Source organism: Athene cunicularia, assembly GCF_003259725.1.
Source record: "Athene cunicularia isolate RWA chromosome 7 unlocalized genomic scaffold, athCun1 chr7_part1, whole genome shotgun sequence".
Classification (NCBI taxonomy): domain Eukaryota; kingdom Metazoa; phylum Chordata; class Aves; order Strigiformes; family Strigidae; genus Athene; species Athene cunicularia.
The window spans coordinates 22,268,087-22,291,719 of record NW_020799107.1 but is presented as its reverse complement, the minus strand read 5'-3'; the positions used below and the strand labels follow the sequence as shown (position 1 = coordinate 22,291,719).

The following is a 23,633-nucleotide window of genomic DNA, read 5'->3' as shown; positions in this document are numbered from 1 at the left end:
AAGTGTCAAGTCTGTGCTTCAACGTATGGAATCATGAAAGGTTTACTAAAAAGTTGGTTACAGAGCATTCCAACAGGGATAAAGGTAAAACCCTTTTCCCAGCCTAATTCTCAGGAACAGCTGAATCATCTTGGCTGAAATTCAGCTCCCCAAAAAGCAACTAATCAATTCATCTCAAGTCATGCAGAAGCACAGACACTGGTAGGAGCTATTTTAGCAAAGAGGTTACAGTTTGGCAAACCTATACTCAATTGAAAACAGAATATTACAGAATATTGCAAAAGGGCTGTGCAACCTCATCTACAGGGAGAGATATTTGCCTCCATTCATGAAGCTGAAGTTCTTGTGAAGTTAAAGACCTTGGGAGGCTGAAAGAACAAATCTTTTCCTACAACTTGAGACAACAAATCCCAGCATAGAGCCATGACTAGAGCAATGCAGATCTGATTCTGCAGGGACACCAAGTCAATTATTTCTTTGCTCTGTCCCAAGAGAACCTAGAGCTCCAGACACGTACACCCACTCATACTTGGATGCCCGAGGTGTGGTGGCCATTGGTTAACATGCATGATGACCTCATTCCTAAACACTCACAAGTAGGGGGACAGAGGAGGAAGGCACAGCAAGGCACTTCAACAAGCCTCCCCTTCCAAGCAAGCATCTCCCCCTGCTCAGCATTCCAGCTTTCAAGCTCCCCACCCCATTCCCTCTTCATTCACTTCACCCTCACCCATTCCACCCACTTTCTCCCCATATCCACACCCCACACGCACATTTCCCGTCAAAGCGCTTGTTCTCAGGTCCACATGCAGGTCAGATGTTTCTGATGACACTGATGCTAGCAGCACACCACCATAATGCAACAAACCCAATGACATTCTCTGACAGCAGCTCTCAACCAGGGGCACACACACCAAGGGAAAAAAAGAGGGAAAGGAAGAAGAAAAAGGCAAGAGGAGGAACAAGAACATGTATGTCAACCCCTGCAGCTCTTCAGTTTGACTGATATGCCTACAGAGTCCTTCCTCAGAGGTCCCCAGAAATCCCTTCAAAACAGTAGGTTGGGTGAAGGATTCTGCAAGATTGGTACGGTTGTGCTACAAATTAAAAGTAGAAATGGTTGGAGGATGAAAGTAAGGAAGTCCCACTCTAAATGGGAGTCACCAGGGAACAGCAGGAAACAAAAGAAAATGTCTTCTGATGCTAGAGCTGGGGAAAAAAATTACATGTTACTTTTTCCGGAGTTGAAAGCACTTTGGAGAAGATGGGGGACAGCAATCTATAGACAGACTGCTGAGACTCCTCAAACACTCAGACTACATTGAAAATATTGGGACTATCAACTGGCCTACCAACACAAGGGTAGACTTTTTCTTCCAGGGACCTGAAGAGGCCATTTCCCGCAGTGAGAAAGGAATTCAGGCTTATTTTTTAAAAGGCCATGGAACAGCTTTTTAGTGCCCTATTTTAGGTGCCCAACAGTGACTTAATTTGGAGATACATTGGTAAAAGGCTCCCACATGAGAGGCAGCCCAGTTTCTTCCCCTCATTGTACAAGGGCTGAGAGGGCCCCACACTAAAGCCTTCATTAAGTCACTACTATTTACAGCTTGTTTGATGTGTTGGCTGATCCCCCTTGGAAAATGCCAGTGCTAATTTTGGCCGAGCCTTTTCCAGTCCCCTGAGCAGCACCTTCATTCCTGCACTTGTTGCTTTGCACGCATTTAGCCAGTGCAACCAGCATCAAGCAAGCCTGTCACCAGGATCCTGTCTTTCACAGGTCCCCAGGGAGCACACACTGTCCACACAGCGCAAAGTCCCATCTCCAAACTGCCTGCTCGCTCCAGGAAACACAGGGGAAAAGAGTGCAAGAGTGTGGGTACTGTCCCCACTGACGAAACGTGAGCACCACAGTAAAAACAAGTCAAAACAAGGTCATTGCGCTCTCTTTTTCCTTCCCATGAGCAACTGGGAAGTGATGCCAAATCCAGGAATATCAGGCAGCAAAGGGAAGGGGGTGTCAACTTTCTTCTGCAAATAGAGAGCTGGGAATGGAGTCTAATGCAGTTACTAAAGCTGAAGGGAAAGCCAAAATCCCCCAGCCTCTTTTAGTGCTGCTGAGCTCCCAGATCCATCATGGGGCCACCTCATCTGTTCTAGAAGAGCAGAGTAACATCTGCAGATGAGGTTCCCATGTGATTCTAACAATCCTCTGGTAGAGGATGAAACCTACTTTCCAATATGGTAAAAACAGACCAGTGACCTCCTGCCAAGTTCTTCAGTTAAAAAGAAAAAGAGGTTGGCATCTCCGCTAAGGCTCAGACAGGGTTTTTTAGCCAAAAGTAACTTTTATTTTTTAGCACCAAAGCAGGCTATTGAATTACTCTTTTTTTCTTTTTTTTTTTTTTTTTTTTTAAAAAAAAAAAAGGGGGGGGGAGAGACAGGAAAAAGAAGGAAGAAGCACCTACATACCCAAACATACAGTGGCATAAACATATATTCTTGCTGCAGATCAAAGAGTGACCAAGTCCCAGACCCTTCTTCCCCTCACCAGGGGTTGCACATTTCTCTGACCCCAGCAACTGCTCTGACAGCAGAAACCCCCAGCACAGCCCAGGTCAGGCACCTTAACTGCTGGGCCAGTTGGACTTTTATGAGGTCAAAGCAGCAGGATGTTGTGGCTAGAGCTCACCAAAATGAGGTTTACTAGCTCTCCCTCTGCTGTAGCATCCATCTGTTCTCAGTGACTGGAAATACTTGACCTCCTGCCTGGTGCAGGTACAACACTGATCCAAACCAAGGACCAGGGACAAACATCCGGAGAAGTACTACTGGGAATCCTCTTTTTCCTATAGCAAAAAACCTCAGAATAGTAACACAGACATTCCTTCACTACTTTTCATTTGAGGACATAAAATCAAGATTTTCCCATTAGCTTCCCTGTGAAATTACCATTCCCCACCCTCCAGCCTCCCACTTTACAAAGGATGCATAGCAGAGACAGAAGGGTTGTGTGACTTGCCCTAGTCAGTGGGAAGCCAAAATCAGAAAAGCAAGGATCCCTATTCACCATTATTAATTTTTTTTTTTTTTTTTTTCTTCCGATAGGGACCCCATGGAGAAAATACCAACATAAAGACTAAAAAAAAAAAAAATCAGAGGAAGCTTCCATGCCATTTGCAGCAATTCCCACTTTGCTCCACAGCATGTTCTTGTCAGAGTCCTTGACCTTGGCTATGGTAACTCTAGGCATAGTAGCTATCCAGTTATTCAATGACATCACTGTCTTGAAAGGCAAGATGCTGACATTTGTTGTCTTTATACAAGACAACAGGGTTTCTTCTCCTTCAGCCCTGCACAAAATTTTAAATGGATGGAGCAAGGTATTGAGAACCCTCAAGAACAGAGCAAGTAAAGAGCAAAGCTGGAAGCATCCTTCTCCCATCCCATCATACTCCCAACTGCAACAAGTAGATAGGACAGGACTTCTGGGTTTTAAAGACCTGCCTCTCTTGCAGCGCAGGGAATGAGAACACAGCATTTCAGACTTGTTTAAAAGGGCAAGCTCCACTAGGTAAAACTACTGGTTGTTAATCATTAGAATTGCCCTTATTTTCCATGGAAACCCCAGCACTACAATTCTGGTCACACAAAAGCAACTGAAAAGACAATGTCTGAGCTTTCACACTGCCTTCTTAGATAGGAAAAGAAGCAAGGATTCATACCAGGTGCACAAGCAGTTAATGGGATTATCCAGAAACAGAGAGATCTCGGCAGGACCCAGCAGGCCACGAACACATCATATCATGCAAAGGACCCCTCTCCCATCACAGGGTTAACACGTGCCAGGCTGTTAGAGTCCAGCAACAGCCTCTCCAGCTTTAGGAACTAAATCAAACATGTATCGAAATGCTGCTCTCCGTACCGGTACCTGCTCATCTTTTTCCTGAGCCTGGCGAACAGTTTAGTTTTCTTTCTGTTGAGGATGGCACGCAAATCATTTCCGTTACAGAATGGCACAGTCAAACCAGGAAGGAAAAATTCAACTTCTGAGCACCCATTCACTTGGTGCCACAAAACTCACTGTAATCAAGATGACAAGATCTCCTCTCTCTCACACACACAGAAACACGTGCACACTTCCCTTGGTTCCTAGAAAGCTATGGCCTGCTTTGGAGAGGGCAGGAGAGGGCTTTATGTGATTGTCAAAGTTCTACATATATGTGAGCAATCTACTGTTTTCCCTGCTCTTTGGAATATAGGGCCAGGGTGCACATGGAGAAGAATAAAAAGGAAACTGTATAGACCAGCTGAGAACTGTAGATGTCTTTTTTTCCAGAGATTATCACAGCTCCTCAGTCTCCCCTGTAAATACTGGTACACAAGAAACAAGATCCCCATTTCCCTTTACTTATGTGATCTGTGCAGTCTCATAGGTGGAACCTAATCAGCAGCTTTCCTACTACATTTTTTTCCAGTTTGATCATACTAGGATAACACTACAGATCTCCTAGGTCTTCTAGGCATCTGAGCCTGGAATGCTCAAACTCATTCAGAAACAAATCCCAAACATACATCTGACGTTCCCATCTCTGTACTACCGTGCTACACAGCCAGCATCAGATACAGAAATACTTCTGTAGGGCCTTGCATGAATGCCATAGTGATGTGCACAGATAATTGCCTCTCTTCTCACAGCTCCTCATTCATTTCCTGCCATTGTATCCATCTCCAATCCCCTTCCCAGTAGAGAAAGTTTAGGGAAGCATCTGCTCATGCTGCAAACCACAATAAGCAATAATAAGGGGCTATTTCCTCCTGCACACTCTTGCTCCAGCCCTGCACCACAGAGAGAGGCCAGATGTGCAGGAGAGAAAGAAGTGCCTCACAGCATTTCCTGGTCACTGCAAAACATATTTACTATCCTGGCAAACCTTTGCTATATCCTCCTACAAGACCCTGCTCCACCATGCTCAGGAGGAAGAGAGCCACTCTGGGGCAGGTCTGGCACCTCAGCCGAGATGCAGGGACTAAGTGATGAAGCAGCAGCAATCAGATTTCTACCCACACAGGGACCTCTGTGTGTGCTCTCATTTTCAGTTTTTAGGCCCATGGGATCTTGTAGCCAGCCACAGAGCACAGAACTGTGGCTGAGACACCCACTACAGCCCCAGATGAAGCTAGTAGTTTGTAGAAGTGGAAATCGTGAGGACAGGTAATTTATCCACTGGAGGTTCTTTCAGGCCAGAAAACTTCATGCCACAACACCACCAAACATGTCTGGGCCAGACTGTCACTGCAGCCTGCAACCACTTCCTTGAGGAAGAAAAGGAGAAGGAAAGAGCTGGAGAAAGCAATGGCTACAGCCTTCATCTGTCCTGTTATTTCACCCTCTTCCAAGGACCCTGTAGAATGCTGCTATCAGAGACAACATGGCACATGGCAGCAAGAGGCTGGGCACCACAGCCTCCTCACAAGGCTTCAGTCTTGTTGGGTTGTGATGATAAACAGACACCACATGCTAATTTGGGAAGATATTATTTTTGCAAGAAGCACTCCTATTAGCATCTTGGAAATTTGGTGTTAGCAATCCAAAATTCAGGGGTGAAATTCTACTCAAACATCCTCTTCCTTTAGAGCTGGAACAAGACACACAAGTTGACTATGCACAACTGCAAAAGGAGGTTAAACTGGGAGGAGAGACAGGGGAGCACAGAGGTCTCAACAGCTGATCTAGCCCTTTCAAATCAGTGCACTCAGACCACAGTTTGCCCTTACTTCATGCTGACTTCACCTCCTCCCTCCATCAATGCACCAATTGAGGACTTGGACTGTGTTCCTGCTCACATGGCACGTGGGATTAGCAGCAGCTGGAAGCCAGAGCTCGACGTTGTTTCATCACTCACGCATTTGGATGGGAGCCAGACAGCTTCATCCAGAGTCGGACCTCTCCCTCCCCTCTCAGTGCTAGAGAATGTGCAGACTTGCACTTAACCATACAGGACTGGACCCCACTGAGTAAAGAAAACTAAAGGCCTGAAGGACACCCACTCCTTGTATACATGTAGATTAGAAGTGCTCTGAGATCAGGAAGCCTCATATTAGTGAGGATGCAACTAATTCCACAACTCACACTGAGGAAACACACCTCAGCTGGGTACATAGGAGTGACTATAAGACTTTGGCAGACAGGTGGTTCCAAGTTTGGAGGGCCAAGGAAGAGGCTGGGGAAACAAATGTGCTCTTTTTGGTCAAGCTCCCAAGCTGCAGATACATGGTGGAAGCTTTTGAGGGAAAGAACAGGACAGGTGCTGAGCAACTGGACCCAGAAGGAAGGGCAGCTCAGTATTACATGTCAGTGCATGGAATTCGACTTTAAAAAAAGCAGAGCTGAGACTCAGTTGCCTAGATATCAGCACCTAGTTTAGGTCTATCAGTTTAGGTCTCTATCAACACCAATGTTTAGGCCTCCAGATGCTATTCTAGAAAGGTAAGAGGTATTACATTGCATCACCCAACCCCAAGTGCAATCTTGGGCATGCTCTAGGGAGTCTCAGGAGAGCACTGGCTGGCTATATGAAAGCAGTCAAATCACTCCCCAGATGACAACATGGAGGTTTCAATACCCCTGGTAGAGAAATCCCTATTCCTCCTCCCCTGGTGAGGGAAAGACACTGCTCCCACAGTTACTGACCTGGGCTGTGCTTTAACGGGGAAGGCATTGCCTGAGTACTGCTTGTCTAGACCCAGCAGGACATCATGGAGATTTTGGTTCAACTGCAAAATACAAAAGAAAGAAAAAGAATGAGAAAAGACCCCAAGTGCCAGAAGAGAGTCTGGGCTGGCCTGCACAGGCTTGCGCCCGGACATGTGCACATACTCAGCTATCCCAAGAGAGGACAGCTCTACATCTGTTTCCACTCCTCCATGGAGTACAAAATGCTAGAGTACTCAAACTGTTGAAGAGCTGCTGATGCCTTTTGGGAATGCTCTGTCTCCCTTACACATCATCCTCTCTGCTTCTCTATCACCTGCCCTCACTGGTGTGCTGCCAGGTACCACTGCAGAAGGGGGTAGAGTGTTTGCCTAAGGGTCTATGTGCTACAACTGAAGGTTCACTCTGGATTTGTAGCCAAAGCTGTTCCTCAGACCGCTTATCAAGGTTTGGGATATGGCTATTTCAACTGTGGAGCCAAAGGCAGCTGGACTTCCAGTCACCAACAGGCCTTGACTTCACAGGCTGCCTGGGCCATCTATGTTTGGGCATCTCAATATCTTTGCAGAGACTCAGTATTAGGGGTTAAACTCTCCCTGGCACCAAAGGCTGTAATATTCACTCCAGACACTCCTATTCTGAAGCATCCAATTCATAAACAAGACGAGATGCCAGATTTATCATTGGTAGGAGGAGGGATCCAATGCAATCAATGTTGGAGGCATCGTGCCAGCAACACCAGCAGTTAATCGGATGCTATAGCAGTAATAAGAAACAGATGGTTCTTATGGAATAAAGCAAAATCCCTGCTCTCATACAAAACTCCTCAGGAAAGAAAAATCCAAGACATGATGCAAGAAGAGAATTCATGTGTAACAAGCATCTTTCCCATGTTTTGCTGACTGTAAGTTAACAGCAACAAACTGGTAATTATAACAATCCTCCCTGTTCTTAACAACCAGTTCATCCCTCAGCGGGGAAAAGCAGGCTATTAATTGGAAAAGGTCCCCATGAAATGTCAGCAGGGCTCAAAATTGATGCATTACACCAAGGCAGAGGGCCCCTGACTGCTTGGAATTGAAGGACTGTAATGTTGCTTGTTGCTTAGCGGCTGTCTTATTGTTAGGATGACATTGGGGAGGGGAGGGAATTCAAGAGTTCTCCAGCTCTCAGTCATTCATCAAGATTAGTGCAACATTTACAGAGGGTGCACAACTCTTCGAAGCAGCATACAGACCTAAGAAATTCAAGACTTCTCTAGATTTTAAGTGAAAGAACAAGAACATATTTGTAAATGAAATTGGCAATGGGAGGCTTTCCCACAGACTGTTCCCTGAGGTCTCTGCTGGGCACTGACACACAGCACCAGGATCTGGTCTGCTGCTACCAGGTTACAACCATGCTTACTGCTGTGATTCCCAAATCGTGCCCAACTGGTAGCCCACGCAAGGGCCATGCTAAGAACTCAAATGCCTTCTTTTGGGTCACAGGGCAGGAAAAAAGCCAAAGCAGAGAGGTACTGATGGGCAGTGCCTTTTTGAGGGACCAGAGTGAGGTGGGTCTCAGTCTTCAGCTGACTTGCAGATTGGCAGTTTCCCTGCTGTTTTCATACCCACAGCTATACAGATGAGGGTTCACAGCAACTTGCTGCCAGGCAGAGGAGGAGGAAAATAGATACCATGCTGAGAGTGCCCAGGTTACATATCTAATGTAGACAAACTAAAAAAAGACAGCAAGAGACAGACCTGCAAGTTGCTTCCCTTCCCTCTGCAGATATGCAAACAAGTCCTGCCAAGTGACACAAACTCCCCACTGCTGCATGGTCCTGTGGTCTCTTCCCTGTGTTGCATCCCTTTACATGACTATCTCAGACAGCCTTTCTCCCAAGCGGCTCAGAAAAAAATAAGGGTTAACATTTTTCTCTGATATAGGGCAAATGCTGTTCTCTCCAGCTGTTTTTTTCAGTTTGGGGTCGTTTTTTGTTTGTGCGTTTTGTTTGGTTTTTTAGTAACAGTAAGGAAGGGGTGTATTAGTAGAGTAAGTTGTTAGTTGCCTTACCTTGCTCATTTCTTTATGGAAGTTCTCTTCTAGGCCTGCTATACTCTGGAATGTGTTGACGTAGAAACCAACACGACTGCCAAATGAAAAATGAGACAGAAGAATGTAATGGACACAATGCTCTCCCAAAACCTTTCCATTCTGCCCCTTCTGCTACTTCCCAGCCACCATTCCCATTCAAACTCTACTCTGTCAGGTCTGGTACATGCTGGAAGAGAAGGGCAGCAGAGGAGAGTGAAGGGGGTGATGGACCAAAGGCCAGGTATGGGGCAAACATGTCCATGGTGAGGAGAAGGCCAGGTGGGAGAGGATCTGAACATGTGCTGGGCTAAAGGGAGAGGGAGGTGCAGGGTAGAGGGGGAGCGGAAAGAAATAAAAAAAAAGAAAAGAAGAAATTAAGAGAGCCAGTGGTAGGGTGATGGAAATGAGAAGAATAGAGGCTGTGACACAGATGGAGTGTAGGGAGAGTTAGGAGAATTGGCAGGAGGACAAATATTAATTTGCTCTGAAGTCTCTCAGCTCCAGGAGAAGCAAAAAGCATGAACTGTTTGCTTCAGGGGCAGAAGAGTAAGAAAACACAGGATAGGCACAGAGAGAACCAGGAAAGCAAAAGGATCAACTGAACAAGAGCCTATGAACAACCTGTGACACCTTAAAATCCCAGCAGCTACCTGCCACTCTCCTTCCTCTAGCCAGCTTGCCAGCTGCCAGAGTGCTGTAACCAGCACCCATCTGGAGGAACAACAGCAGGAGGGAGATGCTCTCCAAGGCCAGCAGCATCACTGTTCTGCACATGGAACCACCCAGATGTCTCACCCCTCACAGCTCCTTTCTCAGTCAGGCCTACACACTGCTTTGAGCAGCAAGTCCTGACCCAGGCTGGGAGGAAAAGGAAGTGAAGGAACAAATCAGCACTTTGCTTTCCCACCCTGCCATAACCCACTCTCTTCATCACCCACAGACCAGCACTGCCAACCCAGATGTGATCACTGCATTTAAAAATAAGAAACTGGAACACCCCTAGGAGGATTTTGCCTGCCTTCCACTGTGCCCTCCCCATATATCAGCTTCTGCTGTCCTCCAGTTTATACTCCAAGCTAAATGTTGGTCCAAACCTGAAAGCGACATCCAAAGCAGAGCACCCTGTTGTCTCATCCTCCCTCCTGTGATAAACTTGCTGCTTCACAGGGTGCTCACAATCTTGCATGGTGAGACACAGTGATCAAGGCATATCACCTCCTGGCTCTCTCCAACCCTGGTGACTGTATAAACCCTTCTGACATCTCATTTTCCCTTAACTAGTCAGCTGACATACACAGCTGCAGATGTTCCTGCCAGCCAGCCAGCTCCACACCCAAAATCTTAGTGAACCACAGCCTGCTCTGTCTACTGTCCACAGCAGAAGCTGGGTCACTGCCCAGGAAAGTTGGGCAGAGTTGGTGGGACAAAAGGATTAATCAGATGAAGCATAGAAACAGTTTCTCTTTGTGGTAAAATTGAGTTTCTCGTGAGGATCATGAAGCAAAGCACAGAAAGCCCAGGGTGAACATGTCTGGCGGGAATCCTAGAATTAATTTGTCTGAGATGATCCAGAAAACAAGAGCAGACACCCAGCTCAAACTAAGGAGAACAGTGATACAAGAGCTTGAGTCTTCATTTCCTTCCAACCACCCCTTGAGAAAACTTCCAGCACTCACCTATTCCATAGCGAAGGCAGCTCCTCCTGCAGATCAACATTCATCTCTTCAAAGACCTTCTGAGCCTTTACTAACTCTTCTTCAGCCTTAATAACAGAGAAGGGAGATTGTCAGCTCTAGCGCAGATAAGTACCCTGCAGGACTGGGACAACTGTGACTTCTGACTTCCTTGGGAGACCAGGCAAAGTTCTGGCATAGGGTAATCCCTATCCCAAATGAGGAAACCAGGGTTGCATCACAAGTGACTTGATGCCCCTTCAGCTTGCAAGCATTACTCTCAGGTTTTCTCTCAAGGGATTTCCCTGTTTTTACTCAGAAAGTAATTCAAACATCCACTAATGTGTTTTAAGTTCTCCAAGATTCCCTGGCTTCAAAAACTGAAGGGAGCAGGTCAGGCAGCTCAACCTCCAGCTTAGACACAGATGAAGCTAGGAGTGGCCCCTGTCCCTTGCTAGGTCTCTGAAAGAGTTGAAATCCATCCCAAATGACACTGAAGAAGAGTCCTCCCTCACGGGGACTCTCTCTCTGCTCTGGTAAGGTCATGCCAAAGCCCCATCTCTTCCGAGGACGGGAGGAGGTCTGCATCCTCGGCTGATACAGCGCTCTCACAAAGCCAAATGGAGAAGCAAGCAAGGGTATGCAAAGCATGAGCTGTGCCAGCAGGAGGCCAGGCTGGAGTGCTTGAGCAGCAGGTCTTGGTTTCACAACTCAGTGAGGATCTAATACAAGAACAATCCCTGGATGGCTGTTGGCCACTAATACCAAAGGAAATATGCCTTATACAGGACTGCTTCCTCCAGTTGAGAGTTTAAACTTGGTCTGTTCATTTGACGTAGACCCTGACATACCCCAACACTGATGCATGAATTCTGCCAGGTTTCAGTGACAAAAAGGATGATCCTGGTTTCTGTTGCTGACAGCAGACACCAGCAACAAGCATAATCCCCTTCCTATATTTGTCCTAGGTGACCTCTTCCTCTTTTCAGTGCCCCAAGTTAAACCTTGAAACTTGCTAATTAAAACATTTCTATTCTGTAATTTGTAAGAGCATAGCATTCTCTCATAACCCTTTGCAGTGGGATGCAGGATAGCAAATCCCTGCATGAGCAACTTGACAACACACCTTAACAGGAATGTCAGCATGAGTGCCTCCTTACATGCGTGACAACAGTAGGAATGTCATGATAACATAGGGATCTGCAGAGCCCGCAAGCCAATGGGGAACTGGATCTCTCTACAAACCTGCAATCAGATTCCTACCCCTTCTACAAAATTAAGTTTTATCTTCTTTGTGCCAGTTTAAAGAAATCCAGCTCACAGCTCCTTAGTGACGGGTATATGCAAAGATAGAATTGATAGGAGAAAGGACTTTAAAATATTTTGCAGTTCAGAGTCTTGTTCCTCAGTGTTGTATAGGATCCTTAGACTCTCAATTTCTCTCCTGTCTTATAAGCAAGCCACAGAAGCTCCTACTTTCCAGCTAGCTCCACCTTTCAGAGGATTGCTCACTGCTGCCAAAGGCAAGGCTAAGACTTTGCATTCAATATTAGAAGAGAAAGTTTCTCCCAGAAAAAGACATAACTGGGATGTATTCAAAAGTTAGGCAGATCTTGTGAGGAACAGGCAGGAAGAGAAGGGGCCATGATGCTTCCAACCAGAAACCCCTGTATTTCACCACTACACTCACTGAAAAACTCAACATTTTGAGAGAGCTTGAAGAAAACAAACAAAAAGCCAATTTAAACAGAGAGACAGTTTATGCTGGATCACAGATGATGATCACAAACACTCCTTCTGCCTTAATATCTCTCTACAAATGAATGTTTCTAATGTAACCATTTTAAAGGAAGAAAAAAAATTCCAGTCCATCCTTTGGCTTTATCTTATTCTAATTTCCAGACTTGACTGGAACCAGAATTAACCCAGGAGGATGGGATAGCTGGGAGATGAGGCACCACTGAATGCTGTTAGTTTTTCAGATACAACAGATATTAGTAACAGTCTTTCCCTCTCTCATTTACCTCTTCAGAAGGTCAGAGAACCTAGAAAGCAACATGCAAATATTGCAACATCCTGAGGCAAAGGCAAAATCAGCAACAGGCAACGTTCACTCCAGAGTAGCTGTAGGAATTGGGGATCCATCTAGTGCCTGTGGCTCAGCTAGTGCTCTCAGTCCCAGGTACAGCACTGAATTAATTCTTCACTTCTTTGTCAGCCCTTTCTATTTCAGCTGTCATCCTTGCCAACCTGATGGAGAACTGAGGCATAAGGACATAATGTCCAGGCCAATAAAATGTGATCTCAGAAAATTATTCCTTTCCCTTCCTAAAAGGGGGAAGGTTTGAGTGGGAGCTGGACAACACAAATGCTTTCCTGACCTTTCCCCTAGCCAAGGCTCAGAGTGCCAAGCACAACCAGTTCAGTTGGGACAAGGGGGCAGTTATTCCCCATTATACTCAGGAGTGTCTGGCAACGTCCAGCCTGGAGCTTTCAGATAAACTGGTGACCATTTCTCTTCTAACACTATGCTGTGAACTGTGGTAATTACATACTACTCAGTAAATAGTTTAGACACCCATGAGGCGGAGGTAGGGAGGAGACCTGTGCACCCCATCCCAGGCCCAAGACCCCACCAGTCCCAGCCAGACCCGACTCAGAAGGGCAGCACAGCCCAGGACACAACTTGCTGGCTTTCTCCTACAGAGATATTGTTCTGTTATCACTGCAGCACCAAGGATGTTGCTTTTTAGTCTGTATTCAGCATTTCAGGGGAGCTTAGCAAAAAGGCAAGAATTTGCTGTTCTAAGCCATTTTCCCTTTTGTTTCAAAAAGCTAAGTCACAAATTTATAACTGAGAGCATGCAATAGCAAACCCCCCAGGAGACTTTACAGAAGATCCCCACTGTATTGGTTTTTGTTAGTATCTGCTAAAGGCCTAAAAAGCCAGCAGTTTGCACACTAGAGGGTTTACAGTAGAAATAATAGGTCTTGCTGACCCTATTTTTGCTTGGAAGTTGTAAAAATACCAGGCAAGAAGAGACAGCAACACAGCTGCTGGTAAGGGGAAGGAATTTTTTTTAGGCTTAACATTGTGAAGCTCTTCAATAAATGCAGTGTCATCAGCCTTCCTGCTTTTATCAAGAGCTTAATGAGATTTAGGATTGTCAGTAACACCTTCAGTCTTAAATTCATGCAAATATAAAAAATGAAGCCTTTTTTTCTCCTGACTGCTTGTGTTTGCGAAAAGACGGAAACCCTACAGGTACAGAATATTTTATTGATTTTTTTTTTTTATAGTCCCCAATCAAAATTTTAAAAAAAAAAACCTAACACAAAGAATCACACAATTAGAAACAAAAAATTAAGGTTGACAATAGTACTGTTTAGTTCAAGAATGAAAGAGGAAAATCTTAAAAGAGTACTTGATTTGAAAATATCTGGGGTGACTAAAAATATTAATGGAACGTAGCAGGAGGTCAACACCCCCAGAACAGACAGCGTGGAAAGACTACATGCCCCCTTGTCACCTGCCTTATAGCAAAGTCACTCAGTAAGGTGAAATTACTGAATGAGTCTCAGCAACCTAAGATCAGAGTGCAAGGGATGGGGGAGAACTCTTCGGTACTGTTTCTCTAGGCAATCTGTGGGCAGTGGTATTACTCATGGTCACCCCAGCCAGTCTGGGAAGAGGAAAAATGTCCAAGAGCCAATTTATTTACTTGTACCTTGAGAAACTTCCCATACCTGCTTTCTAGTCCTCCAGAAATACCACCAGCCAAACAGACCAGTCAAGAACCACAACCACGCAGATCATTCCCAGCATGGCAGAAGAACTGGGAAAGCCCCAGCAGCCTGCCAAATGTTCTTCATCCTTCCATCCAGAATGGATACGTATTTCCTCCCTTTGCTACGCATCTTAAGCAGGACTGCTAACAGCTGTTCTTTCCCCAGGCTTTATGGATGCAGTAATCTAGTCTTTTCCCTGATCAATTCATTCACTGACAAGTAATGTGAAGTTGTAGGAGCATCTGAATGAGAACAGATGAGCTCACCAGGAACTTGTGAACAGGTAACTGGCGCTCTCCCAGTTTGGGTAATGATTTACTATCCCTTGCCCATTGAAAGTATGTTCTTCTCTCTGACTGTTTTCTGTCAGCTCCCTCTTATCCCTTAAGGAGCTCCAATGTAAATACCAAGGGAGATTTTATCAGGAAGCCACACTTCTATGCAAGTAGGATTGAAATTCTTAGTCCCTAGAATTTCTCTGAGCTGCTCTCATTTCCCTCAAGATGCTGTAACCTACACGTTTAGCCAACTTCTGCCACATGACACAATCATAACCTCAACCCGGAGCTGTTCAAATATATTACAGGGGATGCTGGTCTGGGCCCACCTCTTTACGCAGACTGAAACTCTATATATCTGGAAACAGCTCTTTAGTCCATGACAGCCAGGACAGTGCCCATTTTGGAAATTTGGATTTTACCACAGGAGAATGTCACAACCTAATTCAGCAGCCATAGAAACTGCTTTTGAAGCAATGAGATTTTTTTCTGTCTTTACTCAATAGCACAAATGCAGAAGCCAATTTTTCAGTGTTTCCTCCTTTTTATATCTTTTTTTTTTTTTAAAACAGCAACATTAAAAATTGCTTCTCTTAGAAGAAAAATAAAGCAGTAATTGGAGAAACTACACTACATCACCCTCTGCCTTGGCATTGTTCCATAGCCTTTCTTCATCCACATTTTATTTCAGAGAAAGAAAACAATAGTCCAGTATTAATACACCTGATTAGAAATCAATAGGGCAGGCACAGATTCATTCACTGGTCAGCAACTTCCATGTGTCCACCTGTGACTCAGGAGTATCAAGGACACACTTAAAGAGGACTAGAGTGAACGTTGCCTAAAGATTAGTTGCATGGTACAATCTAGAGCCCAAAATAGCACATGCAGGGTTAGAGCCAGGTAGATCAGCAGTCACCTGATTTCGGAGCAGATTAGTTTGTGCAACGAGGTGAGCTTGTAGCTTCCCTTGACACCACTGAGGCGCAGCTTTCTCAAGCAGCGAAACAGGCTGGGGGGAGGGAGCATGTTTGAGTGAAAAGAGAAAAAAAAAATAAACAGAACAAGAGAGACACAAACATATATCTTTTAGGATAAAAAAATTATAACCACAACAGTGAGTGTATTTAGAGGCTGGCCAAACCAGTATCACCAAGGCAAGAGAAAAAACAAACATCCCAGGATCAATCAGTTATGAATCCTTTGAAGCATGCCAAGTTTAGCAGTAATTAATGCTCCAGTGTGGGCTGGGATACTGCAGACCAGCCAGGCAGCTGCAAAGAGCAACAGATATAGTTGTTAGTGACCTAGCACACAGACAACTCTACTCCGAGTCATGGCTGTGAAGTGGAAGCTCCTTAAAGAGAGATCAGGATTAATTAACCACTGTAATTATTTGCATGCAACAGCTGAAAGTCCACAATGCTTTATTTTAATGGCAGATTGTGAGTTTAGCAATAAGTAGCCATAATAACATCCATGTATTAGAGAAAAAAAAAAAAAAAAAAGGACTATACAACTCCAAAAAGTATTTTCGTTGCTGTTTCTGTTACTATACCGTGAAACATCAATCAAGTCAGTTGCCACTTGTATGTTGTGTCATAAATATGATTTCCCTTTCCCAGGGGCTTGTCATCATATTCCAGAGTACCTTACACTGGAACAACCCTACTTCAAAGGTCACATGAGCAAAACTGCAGTCACAGGAAGAGGGATGAGAACTTCCTACATCAGAGTAGTGCACGCTGAGCCCTGGCTGCTGCCCACAGCCCTGCAAAGCTGTGTGACTGCAAGTGTGGGAACACAGGCTGGGCTGTGAAACCTGCCCATTTGGGAAGAGCATACATACATAACTTTTGGGGACTCACTGCTCCCATCTTTACAGGGCCAGGACAATGTAATGTGTCACATATTATCCCATGCATGAGTTTATGGCCTAAAGCACAGAGGGTGGAAAGATCTGATCCAGCCCACAATTTGGCTAAGGCAAAGAGTCCAATCAAGTACTAAGAGACACTTGCACAGGCTGAATCAGGAACAGAGCACCAACTTCTAAATCTCAACATTTCACTATTCAAGTTGCACTGTTCTTCATACTTTAACAGAAGAGCAACAAATAATCCCTCGACAATAACATCTTATGTGAGTATTTGGGGCAACATGAGTGAGTGCAGCAATGACAAAGGCGGCCAGCCTCTTTGGTGCAGATCACCAGGTACCAAGCTGCATAAATAAATTCCTACCAAAAAGACATTTCCACTGCAGCAAAGATCCCACAGGTACACACCAATAACAACACCACACCCCGGGGAAATTCTGCTCTTACCCCCAAAACATAGGGAAATACTGCTTTGAACAGGAGGCACAACCAGCTTGGTCTCATGCCTTGCATACAGAACCAAGACTCGCTTTACCACACAAATGATGCAACGACACCTGAGCCATCAATCTCTCCCCTTTATCTGTCAAGGTTAATCACAATGCATACACTGGGTAGACAGATGACTGATGACTTGCAGCTTAAAATTCAAAGTACTGTGGCCATTAAATGCAGATCTCGCTCTCAGGGAACAGATGCATCTTTATTTATTTCACACAGGAGAACCACTAGCATCTCTCACATAGACCCTATTTGCCCCTACCAGAAATAACTCTAAGCAAAGGATGACAACTCTTCTTAGCCTGGTTAAAAGATACAGATCCAGGCTCTTTCTTTCCTGCACTGCTTCCACCCTGGAGAATCTTAACGTGCTGCAGGCCACATTCAAGAGAATTAAAGATGCATTCCCAGCCCTGGATTATTCTACTGTGTCAAAACCTGTCCTGCGGAGTGGAGCACATCGGTTCAGATCCACTCAGGGTACAGGAGTAATTCACAGCTCATTTTCTGGGCAGGTATTCAAGGTTAGTACTATCACATTTCTTCAGCTACATTTAAAAGAAAATCTAAATCTTAATTTTAATGAAATTTATTTTAATTAAAAATAAAATCCTTGTGTGTTGGACATGCTCTGCAGTTAACCCTGGATCAAGCAGTTCACAGGCATGAAAGAAATCACACCCTGACAAGAGAAAACTCTTGGTTTTCTGCTTTCAGCCATATTTATCATCTAGTAACTGTTACCAACAGACAGCAAAACAGTCATCAAGCATGCATAGGGTACATTTCCAAGAATGAACTTGTAATTCACACTCCTAAGGGTCTCTGTGCTAGAATATCAGAGGACTTCACAAACACAAACAACCTCAAGTGACACTCAAACACTTAACTCTCACCACCACTCTAAGATGGGGAGAGACAGAGCCCCAAGCAGCAGACAAACTGGAAAATTTTTCTAGGTCACTGCAAGGTTTTGTTCCCCCAAGAGGCACGTGGGCTTTTCTGATGGCAGTTACTGGTCCTGCAGCATCTGAGGAAAGGCATGCCTAGGCCTTGGCCTCTGAGAGATGCAGACTGGTAACGGTGGGTCTGAACCAACACAACAGGGACCATCCTGTCTTCTAGAACTAAACAGATGAGAAAGAAATACCTAGCAAAACCTCACCAGTTCATGAAACTTCAATGATCTTAAAGGTCCTCTCCAATCTAAATGATTCAATGAAAACACACCCAGCGAAGAGGTACAGATGCACTTAAAACCTGCTCAATAGGCAAATGCAAAGGCCTTCCAAAAATGAAAGGATGGCTGCATATCCTTCTGCTTGCCTTACCTTGGCAATTTTTGTTTCATCCTTCTTCTTTGCAGTCTGCAGGGCTTCAAAGTGGTGTCTGGCACTGTCGTAATCCACAAGCTTCCTTCCTCGCTTTGCTATACGAGACTAAGAAAGATGAAGAAAAGAGTTGTGACAATCTTCCCCAGCAGCCAAAACCACAAAGCCTCTCAGGAAAAGCATCCTCCTCTCCACCCAACTTCCAGAGCACCCCATGCACTGCCCACACAAGGACACTACTGGATATTCCACACAGGTTGCCCCACAGAGATAGCCCTGGGAGCCACCCGTGGCAACCACCATTGTAGAGGGAGCTCCTCAGAAGGAGAGAGGGAAAGCAAAGGATCCAACCAACAACAGGCCCCACCTCTGGATGACATTTAAGTCTTCAAAACTGTAGCTCCCATGCTTCCTAAGCCTCCCCATGTGCCTGTTTCATCATTTTCAGGGCTTCCTGAGGGTTGCAGCCAGACTAACTAACCAGCTCAGAGTCCTAGTTTGTGTGGAAACTCAGATTAAGTTCAACAAAAGAAGGTATTTCTGTTGCCAGCACAGCAAATGCACTCCCATATGCTCAGGATATGCCTAGGACAGCATTTTAGACCCTGCAACAGAAGGTCCAGACAGAAGCGACCACAGCCACAGGCAGCAGTCCGCTGTAACTAGCTATTAAGCAAGACAAGTGCAAGGGGAAAATCATATCACTAACAGGCAAGACACTGAAGCTGTAGCAAATGCAAGGAGGGACTTAACTGAGTACCAGACTCATGGTCAGGAACAGAGTCCTGACAAGTCCATGTGTAAGAATCCAGAATGGACAGCCAGGCCTGTGGCCTGATCCTCCATCACCCTTCTCTACCTGAGGTGCCTCAAGGCTCTCTCCTCCAGTAGAGTTTCACCTTGGGGAGGCTCAGGCCTACTGGGCTACCCTGTTTTAAGAACCATCCACCCCCCTTACACCCTCACCTCCCACACTCTACAAACACCCCAGACTATCTGAGTTGAGCACACATCTTTTCAGCCTGACCCTAGCACCTCCCCAGCTCACAGAGCCTGGTTCAGTGTCAGCCATCAGCAAGCTAGAGACAGGCTATAGAACTGAGAGATGGCACGGAGCCAGAAGAGTTTCTAATTAACCGCAGCACCCAGGGAAATTGAAAGTGCGAGATGAAGAATCAGCATTGGGATTTGCTTAGAAAAGCAGAACTTTCCCCTCCACTACACTTGGCAGGGAGATGCGGTCTCCTCTCCCTAGGTGCCTGCAGATAAGCTGCAAAACCGCGCTCAGGGCTGATATCTTTCTGCCAGACCAGTTGGGATCAGTTCGCACGTCTCCCACACACGCTCCTCTGCACTTTCAGTAAACGCTGGGGCAGCTCTGTGTGAGTCACAGCAGATCTGCAGGATCTCAGCCACACGCACACCCAAACAGATTTCAAAGAGCTCAGCTCACTCCAGGAGAGGTATCACAAAGAAGCTGAGCCACCCTGCAGTCGAGGTCACTAGAAGACACCTCCCAGACATCACGTTGCCAGCCGGACACAGAGGCAGAATGTCAGAAGGGCCTTCCAGCAGCGTGACAATCCCAGATGCTTGTTAACGTGTCCTACACACACACCAGATAAATCCCAGATTTGAGAGGATTTTTCCCATGTGTTTTGAGAGGATTTTTCCCCCAGATCAGACTAGTAGAGATAGCTGGAGTTTTGCCCACCTCTGACATGGCAAACAGCCACTTCCAGGTTTCCCTGTCACCCCACCAGGGAGTTTGATTCAATGTCACTCATGTTTCAAATAAGGTCACTCCTGCCCTTTTTTTGCAGCTCTTGATTTTCTACCTCCCACCCTCATTTTTACTAGAGTAAGTGGAAACGCTGCAAGGTACAACAGCACAGTGTGGGAGTCCTGATCACATGACTGCCTGCGATGGCAGTGATGGGGCTGAGCGAGGTCGTGGAAGGCTGGAGGGTAGCTTCCTCGTATGGCTCTAGGACAGTTGCAGGTACCCAACACTATCTGAAGGTAAAAGCTGAACTTCAACAGTTTACTGCTTTGCAACAAATTCATATTTATTTGAGACTCCTTTAAGAGGAAAAAAACACAACAAAAAACCACCTAAACTACAACAAAACACTCCCCCCCCCGCCCCGATATTTGGTTTTAAACCTTGTAGAAACAGGGCACTGGTTTCAATGCAATATGGAAAGTCGCTAATTCCTCAGCTATTCAGAACTTGGTTTAGGGTTTAGCTTCTCTGGGCCCACTGCAGAGACCTGTACTCTTACTGCATACTCTGCAACCTCAACCAAAAACTCACTCAGAAATACTATTGATTATGCAAGAGTCCTACTCCAATAAGTTATAGATACTGAACTTCAAAGAAAGAATAAAAGAAATTTTTGCATTCCGGTTTTTCAAGTCAGAGAAGATAGTAAGGCTTTTGCTATCCCTTCCCCCACCCAACATTTAAAAATTATTCCCTTTAACTTATAAAAATTCTTTACTAAAGGAATGCTATATTTTCACATTCCTGCTGTGGATCCCGTTGCAAGTCCAAAAAATTCAAGGGAATTTTTCCAGCCCCTCAACTGAAGAAAGATTCAGAATATGTTAGAATTTAACAAAAAATAATGTGTGCATGATCTAACTCATCACACATTTGAATTACTAGGCTGTTAACAAAAAACAGGCCTTCACATAACTAACTTAAAATCATCTTCTCTCCATAAATCTTCTTTCATTATCATAGTAATGCCAGAATTCCAGGAAAAGCAGAAAACTTGCTTTTGTGGAAAATAAAAACCAGAAAACTATTACCACAACAACAACAACCTCAAATATTCTGTAAGTTACATAAGACTATTTTTTTGTCTGCCATCCTCAAAAGTTCTAATTCCTTATGTGAAACCAAAGTACACTTTTGTACAACTGTAGCAAACTTCAAAAACAGCACTTCTGGAGTTTCTACCAGTTGAGGTAAACATAATTGATCTGAGCCACTGCTCATGTAAGGAGGATAATGCATCCAGCTGAATTACCAATAAAAACATACTGACTTCTATTAATACATAGCATTGTTTTAAAAGGACTTTTAAATAGCCAACTCTTGTGAAATATATCCATATCTTATTGCAGGTACCAACAGAAAGTCAAATTCTCACTCATTTTATCATGGAAAGTAGAGGTGAGTAACGCTCCCTTTTCAAGCATTAGTTAAATTGTGCATAAAATTAATTTAACTTCCCATTTTCTAGAGCATCATCTGAAGACTGAGAAAGGAGTGTTAGCGATAAATACCTTAGAGGCTCTTTCAGAAGTCAGAAAGCATCCATGGGAGCTCAGTGCCTAACACCTTGAGGTTTGGTGCAATTTGGGTGCCCCAGTCTTGCACTCCTTTCAAAATTCCACTGTAAAACCACAGTGGGACCCCAGCAGAATTAAGAGATCCCAAAGATACTCAGCATAGAAAAAACTGACACTCTGAGGTGACCCAATGCACAGCTGACAAGGCTGGTAAAACGTGACTTGGACTGAAGCAGTGCAGAAGTCTGAGTCTACAGTGAGCCTTAAATAGAACGTTCTGCTTCGGAAGCAGTGCCCGAGCCTCTGGACTGCTGAGGCACATGGCAACACACTATGGGAGGCAATCAGCTCTACAGCCTTGAGGAGGTAGAAAGCAACAGCAAGCCTCTTCACTATTCCCCACTTCAGACTTTCAGGGACAGAAGAGGCTGGAAAAACAGAGCAAAACCAAGGAGCCCCAGGAGGTAAGGACACCGCTGTTCAGGGCTCATTTTACAAGCCTGTGACCTGCCCCCCCTTTGATACAGCATGATCCTCCTGAAGCAACAAATATTGACAAACGTTTTAAGAGACATGTGGTGGGGAAAGGGTTGTTTTCACTGGGAAGTAGCCAAGCTGATACTTCCCATATGGTGATATCATTACTAGTGCTTCCATATGGTGAAGACATTTCCTGCATAACCTTCTCAAAGTGAATGGAGAGGAGATAACTGGGGGGGGGAAGGGAAGCTCACAGGACATCATTCAAACCCAGGTCCTTGGATACAATTTCTCACCAAAAGATGTCTATCCAGCATTCCCCTTTTCCTGTAAAAAGCTGGTTATATATACAACAGAACTCCAGGGAACAACAAAAATCTGCCTTCCACACCAGCCTCTACATATAAAGCACGTTTGCCACTAACTGCTTCCTCAATGTTTTGTGCTTACAATGAAGTTAAAAATACAAAGAACCAAAAAGAGAGACTGAGAACTTGTGAGTTATTGCTGATGCTGCCCTGCACTCTGATACAGTTGTGAATTTTATGGATCCTCCTGTTTTACACGTAAGTTTTCTCTTCAGCATCTTTCCCCAGGATTCTTTGCTCTCATTTTAAACTCAGAAGGAGAACATAACATTTTCATGTGATCCAGAGCTGCAAAGAAATTGGCTGCTCTAAGAGGAGAGCTTGCAGCAGCAAAGCACACACTAAAGAAGATGGGGATGCAAGAAATTGACTCTTATGAGGTTTCATCTGTTGTGACACTCTAGATCAAAAGGTTTAAAGAGAATCTTACTTTAATATCTGGAAATTGGCCAAGATATGTATCCATGGTCAGAAGTGCCTGATCCACCAGCTTCTGATGGAAATCCGTCCAGAGGAGATCATTGTTCTGAAAAACAAAAGCAATGAGCTTTTAAGCTAACTATTAAGAACGCAGAGCTCTGCATTTCTGTTTTTCTCTGAGTGCTACAGTAAAAAAATTTCAGTCTCCTAGAGCTCTTAAGAAATAGTAATTTCTTTGGAAAAACTAAGGAACAGAGAAGTTAGTTGAAAACAGAGGTCATGCCAGAAATGCAGAAACAGAGAAGAAAGCCTGATGCTGCTAATTCAGGTGACCTCTCCAAGGACACAGCACCCTTTGTGAACTGTCCTTTGAAGGGTTGTCTTTTCCCCCACAATGCTAGCTCAAGTCCATATAATGGAAGGGAAGACGAACATCAGGCTGGCTTTACCTCCTTCTCCCAGCAGCCACAAAATGGGACACTTGCCACCACTAGGCACCATTTTCTGCTTTCCATTGCAACATGACTTTCTGGAGGATAATGAACAATAACAGAAAGCTATTCTAGCAGTCTTCAGCCCTCACAGCACATGACTCCACAGTCCAACAGAGGTCACATCCAAGGCTTGCACACGAAGTTGTGCACACTCTATCCTTGATATTATCTCAGGCACAGTAACTTCCCATCAACACCTTGGATGTGGTGGAAATTGCCCCCCTCTCCTGTTTTTCCAGTTGAACAAAGGGTTTTGGCTAAAATATCCAGGAAGAATTCCCACTTTATGTGGCAATTTTTATTGGGGGGGGGGGGGGGGGGGG

General features: G+C 44.8%; 1 protein-coding gene across 1 annotated transcript in view; it reads right to left on the bottom strand.

Moving 5' to 3' along the window:
- Nucleotides 1-23,633, bottom strand: part of BIN1 (bridging integrator 1) — a 55,670-nt gene that overhangs the window by 22,516 nt on the left and 9,521 nt on the right. Inside the window, exons 5-10 of the mRNA XM_026852488.1 lie at nt 22,827-22,922; nt 18,246-18,353; nt 15,454-15,546; nt 10,471-10,556; nt 8,774-8,849; nt 6,695-6,777 (exon numbers count right to left, since the gene is read on the bottom strand). Of these exons, the coding sequence (XP_026708289.1) occupies nt 6,695-6,777; nt 8,774-8,849; nt 10,471-10,556; nt 15,454-15,546; nt 18,246-18,353; nt 22,827-22,922 (542 nt within the window). The remainder of the gene's footprint in view (nt 1-6,694; nt 6,778-8,773; nt 8,850-10,470; nt 10,557-15,453; nt 15,547-18,245; nt 18,354-22,826; nt 22,923-23,633) is intronic.